Source organism: Morone saxatilis, unplaced genomic scaffold (genome assembly GCF_004916995.1).
Source record: "Morone saxatilis isolate NCDOM2014 unplaced genomic scaffold, NCSU_SB_2.0 Contig8, whole genome shotgun sequence".
Classification (NCBI taxonomy): Eukaryota; Metazoa; Chordata; class Actinopteri; family Moronidae; genus Morone; species Morone saxatilis.
In genome coordinates, this window is record NW_023340257.1 from 11,180,448 (window position 1) to 11,190,067 (window position 9,620).

The 9,620-nt window shown below is 40.4% G+C and overlaps 1 protein-coding gene across 7 annotated transcripts in view; it reads right to left on the minus strand.

The window, feature by feature from the left end:
- The window catches only part of trip12 (thyroid hormone receptor interactor 12), a 25,202-nt gene that overhangs the window by 7,634 nt on the left and 7,948 nt on the right, over window positions 1-9,620 (minus strand). For all 7 annotated transcript variants that reach the window (XM_035679732.1, XM_035679733.1, XM_035679728.1 and 4 more), the window contains 17 exons: window positions 8,806-8,942; window positions 8,505-8,588; window positions 8,207-8,302; window positions 7,973-8,124; window positions 7,793-7,828; window positions 7,585-7,680; window positions 7,394-7,486; window positions 7,147-7,308; window positions 4,627-4,695; window positions 4,316-4,481; window positions 3,236-3,353; window positions 2,614-2,770; window positions 2,182-2,335; window positions 1,817-2,045; window positions 1,159-1,277; window positions 658-865; window positions 186-286 (listed from right to left, as the gene is read on the minus strand). In XM_035679732.1, the coding sequence (XP_035535625.1) occupies window positions 186-286; window positions 658-865; window positions 1,159-1,277; window positions 1,817-2,045; window positions 2,182-2,335; window positions 2,614-2,770; window positions 3,236-3,353; window positions 4,316-4,481; window positions 4,627-4,695; window positions 7,147-7,308; window positions 7,394-7,486; window positions 7,585-7,680; window positions 7,793-7,828; window positions 7,973-8,124; window positions 8,207-8,302; window positions 8,505-8,588; window positions 8,806-8,942 (2,177 nt within the window). The remainder of the gene's footprint in view (window positions 1-185; window positions 287-657; window positions 866-1,158; window positions 1,278-1,816; window positions 2,046-2,181; window positions 2,336-2,613; window positions 2,771-3,235; window positions 3,354-4,315; window positions 4,482-4,626; window positions 4,696-7,146; window positions 7,309-7,393; window positions 7,487-7,584; window positions 7,681-7,792; window positions 7,829-7,972; window positions 8,125-8,206; window positions 8,303-8,504; window positions 8,589-8,805; window positions 8,943-9,620) is intronic.

Consider the following 9,620-nt stretch of genomic DNA (forward strand, 5'->3'; position numbering starts at 1 on the left):
TTAGCTGACTAATAAATATCCATATAGTTACTCAGTTACACAAAATGTATACAGTGATAGCAATCATCTTCAGATTTGACCATTTTCAGATGTGTTTTGGATAAAAAGCGGTCCTATATTGTCATATTTATGTGTCAGTGTGTCTAGTGGCGACATCACATACACAGTTACACACTGCAACTTACCCTGATTGTCTACTTTATCGTCATCTCTTGGGGGAGAATATTTTGGCCTTCTTGGCCCTCTTTTAGGTAGCCGTTTCCTCTTTAGGACATCACTTAACCGCCTTGAACAGGAGAAAATAAATAAAGTACATAATTAATAAAATGCTCTTGGGAGTAAAGAAAAAAAAACACGTTTGCCCATTCATTAAAATAACTGACATACATACATTAAAATACATTCATAAACCGTAGCAGACATGAATTACTAAGTAAACACACAAATACTAACTCATATGCAAAGATTTTAAGTTTCCAAATGTAGAGCTAGTTGTCAGATAACAAAATTAGCTCCAGCTGTTGGTTTAGCACAACAGCAATTTGTGTTTATGAGCTTAGTTTCCAGTGTGACACTGAATTTGGGCCTGTGCAAGACATTTATTTTTAAAATAATTGTAAACAGCCAAACCAAAGCCACACATGGCCACATACTCACCCCTGTGGGCTGAGGTCCAGTGAGTCATCCATGCTGTGCTGGAAGCTGGGTGAGCCTAGATCAGGAGTTGCATTATTAGCAGTTGTGGTGGATGCAGTGCTGATGGTGTTAGTACACAGACTGGCAGTACCACTAGGGCAAGCCTTCGGAGGACTAGTGACCAGAAAGCTCTCAGACTCTGACAGGTTCTTCACCTGGTGCATCACACCTGGAAGAGAAAAGAGAAACAGAGGCATTACAGGTTGTCTAAAAACAGCCCAATACACTGCCACTTCTTGACAGTTAGGTCACTTGGATCTGGGTGAGGACTGTGGATCAATGTAAAATGCCAGCAATGCAAAGAATAACGCACTGTAAAAAGGAAAACACTGGCAGCAATGCATTTTTACTGCCAAAACTAAACATTTACAAACTGAAGGAAACGATTACCCATGGACTTGTAAGCAAAATTTGTTCTCGTTACAGACGAGCAATGCAGTTTTCCATGGGATTATACACTACCTTCTCTTCTGAAATAGACACTGAAGACATCAGGCAGCTTCTGCATGAGGATCTCAGCCATCTGTAGAGAGCCCACTACAATCTTCAGGTCCTGGCTGGATAGCATGGAGGCAATGTGACTGTAGAAATAAAAAAAAAGAAAATAAAGTCAAATTACATTTAACTCTAGCACTGTCAGCATTAATTCCCTGGTGTCTTTGAAATTGTTTTTTTTTAAAAGAAGCCATTGACCTCTTAGTATGCACTGATTTTTTACAGATACCCATGTTTATCTTTTGTGTCCCATCAATTTTGCGCTGGCTAAATGTTGTGCTGGTCATTTTCCAACTTGGATATTAGAGGAACAATCACTTCCACTTTCCAGCACTGGCAAGCAAATGTGCTCCATGCAGCAAGACACACAGTGAGTGGCTGTTAACCTCTTCGTCTCACATTTCTAACTAGTCATAGCTGGCTTATCTTTGTAGATTTCTTTATTTCCCGGCACAAAAGGGCAAATAAATGCCAACAAAAAACATCCATATTGGCAATCGGAAAAAATAAGTTATTTTAAACATTGGTACCGGCAAAGTATTTCGCAATCAGTGCATCCATATTAATCTCCTTTGAGACAACCTTCCAATCCTGCTTTAATGTCAATGTTAAAAGTAGTAGTTACCTGGACACAGCATGGTTCCTCAGCACATCCTTCAACAGCTCTGCATCAGCAAAGTAGATGATCCTGAGGATGGCTCTAAGGCACTTGTGTCTGACGGCAGGGCCAGCCGATGAGCTGTACACCTCATACAAGACTCCAAACAGAGTTTTGATGAAGCGTTTTGCCAGCTCAGGGTCCTCCTTCATCAACTGGGCTCGCGCATCTTCTCGACGTACTTCCTGGTGGCTTCCTGGAGACAGACAGCAAACGAGCAGCTTTATTTCCCCAATCATATTGCAATGGTTCCTTTTTTATTTCAAGATAAAATACAATATGCTGTTATCTTAACACAGATCTTTGTAATTTGCTAAAAAGGCCTGTATTACCTGTATTGGGGTTGGCAAGAGGATTTGGTTTCCTCTGGATACCGCGTGCTGTTCCTGTGTCTTCATTGATCTGCTGCATAGAGTTGAAGTCAATTGTGTACACACGACCCAGGGTTGACAAGCTGATCTCATCCTCCCCGTTCTGATGGGCTGTCTGCAGGGCAAGATAATACATATGAATATGAATTGTGTGTATTGAGAGATGCTGACACACACTGAATAGACTGAATGTTGTCAATCGAATGCAACATTTTAAAAGATTCAATCCATTATTCATCCTTCAAATGGTTATCTTGTACTGCAGCAGAGGTGACTGACCAGAATTAATTCTAATATTCCAACACTGATTTATGTATTGTGATGCAACATCACAAAATACATATCTATACTATCTACATATAGAGGTTTTAAACATACAGAATAGATTTATACCTCAATGATGCGGCTGTCAATGCGGTTATAAGGATGCCATAGTCCCCGGTCATCCCTCCACTGCCAGATTGCTCCCTCTGTTGTCTGGGCACTGCCCTTCTTCAGCATTACATCAACTGCAAAGATGCCCTCTCTAGGCAGGCAGGGCATCAGCTCACTGTAAGAAGAATGTCAATTTCAGAAAACTACAAAGGTCCTGCTGTCGTCAAGTAAAAAGGATTTGATTCCTTCTTTAAAACAATTTTTACTCAAATTACAAATGTCATCAACTGACAAGCAAAACTATTATATGTATCACATATATAATCAGTATCAAGGTCTGAGAAAATATGTAACATTTGTGTCACTGTTGAAGGCCCCATGTCACTGTGGCAGAGTATATTTAATAGAAGTTCCTGTAAATTGTGCAGAGGACAATATAAGAACATTTTACAAACTTCCAAGAAGCCAGCTATTAAAACTTTCTAATTGTATAAGTTATAAATATATAAGTATAATTTATTTATTTTAAAGTATAATAATTTACAGCATTAGCACCCCCAAATCCCATTTTTTTTTTCCCAGCGTGATCTTAAACAACACTGGCACAATACTGAACAGAAGGCAGGTAAATAGATGTTACCATATGAGGGAGGTCAGTTCATAGAGCTCCTGGGGGCTCCGAGGTACCAGTTCAATCTGCTCCTGGCAGCTGCCATTTGATGCACCACACAAGAGGAAACGCAGAGTTTCTGCAATGTCTGTTAAGAAAAAGTAACACAAAGACATTTCTGTAGTTAGCTGCATCCTAAAAACATAATATTCCTTCACTTCTGCTCAGAGGCAGTCAAAAACATGGGTTGAAGTGGAGAGACATGAAGTCCGTTTAGATAATGCATTCTGAACTGGTGGGTCACAGGCTCAATCTGAACACACACACACACACACACACAGATCAATGTGTGTATAAAGCCAATCCTGGCAGTGGTTGTTTACGTATTGATTTGTGCAGAAGTGCCAAGGCAGTCAGATCTAACAGCACTCTCCCTGAATGCAGGGATGAAAATGTGGGTCCTAAGGTGAGATCACTTAAGAACCACTAGGTGGTGAAAATTAAAGCAGTGATTTGTCTGATCAAGTTGAAAATGTGAGGCGAGCTTTATCTTATCTAAGGGATAGTATGTGCACACCTGAAAACACAGATACACACAGCTGTCGGGCGTTGTTAGCCAGCTACTAGCTAGATTTTGTACTGTCACATCTGTTAGCTGTGTGGTAAATAAACAGAGACCGCATAAACACTTACATTTACAAATAAAATGAGGAATGCAACTTCAAAGCAGGAGGTATATTAGTTTACATATATTCAAATAAGATAGTGTTCCAATAGCACTTATTCTACATTATAAATGTCAACATTAAAAACCCCTTTGGTCCCAGGCCACTGTGCCCTTGATTCAAAATTTGAGACACGGAATGAAAACTGTATCCTTTGCCACTGTACCCCTACATATTTTGAAGAAACAAAACCCCATTCACAAAGTTATCAGCTTAAATCGACTTGTAAGTATTCCATTTAGCAAGTATAACAACATCTGTACAGTGAGTACATACAGTATGAAAGTATATGGCATATGCAGTAATGAAAGAAGCAAGTCATACATGAGTGGCAAGGGTGTGTGTGACCCATTGGTGTGTGTGTGTTTGTGTATGGGTTACTCACTCTGTTTCAAAAGTTGGACTGCCAGGCAGGGGCAGTTAGAGCACATAAGGGAAAGCATGCGCACAACCATGATAAACATCCCCGAGCTAAGCACAGGAGGGGTCACTACTAGCAGCTGCTGAATATTGGTCAACAGGTCCCGTGATGCAACCTCCTGCAGCAGGTTCTGTTGGTTTAATCACAGACACATACATGCACATTAGCTGGGGAGCTGGATGGCAAGTGGGGGAGATAATTCAGAAATGGAAAACAACACAAACAGCAAACATGGCGTTAAGTCTTAAAAGAATTACGACCCAAGAAGTACAAACCTCTTCATGTTGAAAGTTGTCCACCAGTCTGGCAAAACAGAGACAAGTGCTTTCAACGGATTTTTTATCCTGAAAGAGTGAAATGAATATAACCATTAGTTCATCTTTACAATTATTTTTCATCTTTACAAGTTACACTGAAAGAAATGACTACTATATAAAGCAGTGTATGCAAGTTATGATACAGAGGAGGATAAAACAGACAACTCAGAGCAGACATGTTTACACAACTGCTGGAACAACTACATGTTCGTGCCTACAAAACTTAGGCAATATGTTTCCACATCAATAACATGCTGCAAGCCACTACTGCTATGCAACTGTAGCATTAGGGAGCCCTTAGACAACTTCTACAAACTCAACCCAAGTAATACTAATGTGGCCTTTAATGGTGCATGATGGGTGAACAAGCAACAGCTACTGGGCTACTACTGATATAGTTCCTGTCACATTTTCTAATGATTAACACTAAAAAAATAATGACAACTTCTCTAAACAGCTGGACTTCTCCAGTTTAAAATCATGTTTACAGTAATAGTGATGAATTAAGATATTTTTTCCACATATCTTTTTCAGTTTTGGCTCTCATCCTAAAGTAAACCCCTGATCTAGCTTATCACCTTTGTGTATTTTTTCTGTCATTATTTATAGGAGCATACAATACAGGTGCTGCCATTTCTTACATTTCTGTTGCAAGACTCCTGCGGAAATATGACAGGGATTTGACAGAGGGTCACGAGTTAACATCTGTCATGGTTAGCAGGGTGCATTTATTACCCTTGATCATTTAATACTCAAACAGCTGTCTAATAACAGAGAAGGTCCTGACATTATCTGTATTATGTAATAAGCTATGCTAAAGCAAAGGGTTGCACATTTAATCAAAATATTATTAGATTTGCAATGTGGCCAAGTACAATAGATGTTTGTTTTTTAAGTTAATTTTTTGTCCTTTTATTGTCTTTATTCGATAGAGACAGCTGAAGAGAGACAGGAAAGGGAGGCAGAGAGGGGGATTACACGCAGCAAAGGGCCGCAGGTCGGATTCGAACCCTGGGCCGCTGCAGCAACTCCTTACATGGGTCGCCAGCTATACCGACTGAGCTAACCGGGCACCCATAGATGTAATTTTTGGATAAATCTTGTCCTCCAGATTTCAGAAAACATGTTTGGTACAGACCACAAAACAATTCACATCATCATGATATTATTTGTGATGCAAAAATGATCATCCCCACTGATTGTGAATCTTTTTGCAATATCTGTCTAAATAATCGCAATAGGATAATTTTACTAGGGATGTTCCTGGCGACTAATTTTGCGGTCGATTTAACAACATTTTTATTTTAGACTAGTCTAAAACTAATTAAACGCTGAGAAAACAGTCAAAATTAAGCACAATTTAAAGACTATAAAAACACGCGCACGCACACAGCCAGGCTTCACAAGTTACTCTGTTATTTACTGCAGTATATCCTGTTACACACATTTGACACGGGGGCAGTTTGTTACATTATCACATTTAAATGACAGTAAATGAACAGTTTGCACGATACTACTGAAACAAGTAGTTGGCAACAACTTTCTGCCGGTTAAATGAATGACTAGAAAGAAAATGAAGACACTGCTTGTGTTGTAAGACAAAGACAGACATCGATCTCATGGCTGATCGTTATGGTACAACCTGATACATGATGCCATTTGAGTTTTTATTTTCTATTGTTTCCTACCGCTGGATGGATTCACTTGGTGAACGACATGACGAAGATAACATGGCATCAGCATGATGAGAAGTTACAGAGGATAGTGTTACAGCTTTCAGGGTGCAGCATTACGCCAGCATATACTGTCACTGTAATTTGCCACACTTTTCTTTTCAACACACATTACCACCGTCCTCTTTCCCCTGAACTGCCACCTCTAGCAGTTTTGTTGTGTGAGGTTAAATGGTACAGAGTTAAATCGGCTGGTAGAATCCCAAAGCAGACCACAGTAACCAAATGTTATGACTAGGTGCTGCAGGCCCGGCTAGTGGCATAGAGACGCAAGTTACCAGTATAAACAACCAGTACAATAAATGTTATAATAAATTAGCCAACAATTAGTTTAACCAACTGGCATTTCTGGTGTTGACTCGTGAGATTACCGACGTGTAACTGACGGGAGAGACGGGTGACTAATCGTGCACACCTCTAATTTTTTCACATTAATCTGGATTTAATTTGAAAACACTTTAATGCATTTAAAAGAAGTCAAACGAGACAGCCTGACAAAGCCAATGTATTTAAGATGCTGGGTGTTGGAAAACCACTTTTAACATCAACATTTAGCAAGCTAGGATGACTGAGCACTGTTTTAATAAAATGAACTTGTTTTCTTGTTTTTTTTTGTTTTAGCCATGTGTTTATAATCAGTTTAATTTCGAAGAATTTGAAGAGGAAAATTATTACTTGAGCCAAACTCCTGCTGTGACAATGTTGCATTTTATAGTTGATCGTTGCATGACATAGGAAAACATACCTGGTGTGTGAGTCTCTGAGTCAACAGTGGAAGAGAATCAGCAACAAAGTGAAACTCATCAGGAGTAATGCTCTGGCAGCAGTTGGCTGCAATGGCCAAGGCATTCCTCTGAGCATTGATGCTAAAGAACTCCAGGTAGAGGAGACAGTCGGCGAGCCCACCCTGTGAGGGATGAAACCATAACATCACTGTGGTGTCTAACAGACACAGGGTGATTTCAGGGCATGACCAAAAGTGCAACACTTACAGCCTGCAAAATGGCTTTGCTATGTCGCCTTGACAACATCTCCAAGGCTGTCAGGGCCTGCTCTGCTACGTCAATGAACTGGATCACCTGAAGCTGTAGACAAGAAGGTGGAACAAGGCATTAGCACATCAAAAGGCCACCATTGAGAATTAATGAGTAATTAGGGAAAGATAGCGTGCGCAGTGTCTTACCTTCTCCAGGAAGACAGGAATAGCATCGACCACCACAGCAGAGGATCGAGGGAGTGCCTCCATCATATATGTGAGTGCACGAGAGGCATGATTCATCTGTGTGCAAAAAAATCAAAAAGCATGCAAAAATGTCAGGAACGTTACAAAAATGACTGAATAAACAAAAGACAACTTTATTTACAGCAATAAAAAATATTATAATACTCACAATATCAAAGTTATGCTCCATTTGTAACAGTGTAATCTGTGAAAGACAGTTGACGGTATTAATACAGAATCAGATTTGTGGCAACTCAAATAAGCAAATTACTATGCTGGTGAGGCAGCTGTAAAACATACAGGACCAAGTATAAAGGAGAGGTGAATGACCACACAAAGTAAGACATACCAAAGCGGGCACCACACTCTTGACAGGGAATCCACCAAGTGTTTCCTCATTGCCCATCACCAGCAGCTGGCACATCTCAATAGCAGCTTGGAGCTGCTGAGACTCGTCACCTGTGGCCTGCAGGCCTTGTAGTAGCTGCTGAGCCTTGGAGCCTGGAAAGAGGGACATTTTCAGTTATTTAGAGCTTACCAAATGCAAAGAGCACTGCAGTAAGGTTAGGAAGGTTGTTCTCACTGGCTCCACTGCCAATGGTCCTGTGAAACAGCTGCGACATGCGGGGCCCCAGGGGCCCAAAAAGATGTGGGGGGAGACCTCTGGCCTCCAGCAGGGCTGTAAGGACACAAACAGGATTTAGAAAGAAACGTAAAAAAAAAAGGTAAAACTGAGAACTGTTTATTAAGTCTTTATATTTAAAGATATAAAAATAAGGGCTACGTATACATTCATTTTTGCCCCATAATATAGTGACTCAAGTCTACAAATGGTGAATTTTAACAGATATCGACTGGACAAACTGAGGGGATAAACATACCTTGAAGCCTTCCCATTTCAGAGTCATCAGACTCACTCTCTCCAGAGGTGGTCATGCCCACTGCTCCAGCAACTGAGCTTGAAGCTAGAGACAAACAGAATTAAATTGATATTCATAGGAAGTTAAAGAGTAAAGGAAGAAATCAGTTTCTCAAGACTAAAAACCTCTGTGGACTTGAAGAGGTTTAATTACCATATCAATTTAGTGAAAAATTCTTGATTTTCCATAGATTTAACGGCATATACTAAGGACAGATGTTCTACTGTCCAACCAGAATCAACAGTAGTGGCATGATAGGTACCTGAAGCCCCTTGTGATGCCTCATCAGTGCGAGCGGCTGACGAGTTGGCCCCATCCTGGTTGTTGTCAGAGTCGGCCATTTTCTCCTGTCGGCGAGCGTCGGCTGCCCCGCGCTTGCCCAGGCCTGAGCCCCGCCGACTGTGACACAAGTAAAAACAAGACAATATGAATGACAGCAGAGTAATCCCAGCGTACAGTGCATTCTGCGTTACAACTCTAACTCTACTCGCTTTGGCTTTATTGAACATGTAAAGTATGCGGACTGGATGTACCGCTCTTTACTGAGGGATGTATCTGTTTCCTGGCTACCCCCTGCAGCGACGTATGGCGCAGGATTCTGTGACGGACACGGAGAATAGGGGTGCAGCACCCGCTAAAAGCAGCCATTATCAAAACCATTAATTGATTCAAAAAAAGTTGCAGGCTCAAAGCAGAAAAAGAGAGAGACAATGAATTAGTAACAAAGAGGGAATATGGACAGAAGTGTGGATATTATCAAAACTTTCTTTGATCATAAAGCCTGATGTTACTCAACTATTCAACTGGTTTATTACTGAGATGTATGACCTGCTCTGGACTGGAGTCTGTTAACAACGGGACAGATCTTAGGATCATCTGCGATGCATTATTATAAACTATGATGATGATGAACTGGTCATCAGCTGTGTCTGAATTCCAGCATCCTGAGTGTAAGTGGCAAAACAAGAAGGTGAGCTTTCATTTTGGGATAGTTTAGGATTGTTTCATTAGTTTTTATTTAGTTTAATTAGTTTTTAATTACGTTGTGTAATATGGGTAAGTTAATATCTGCAGACT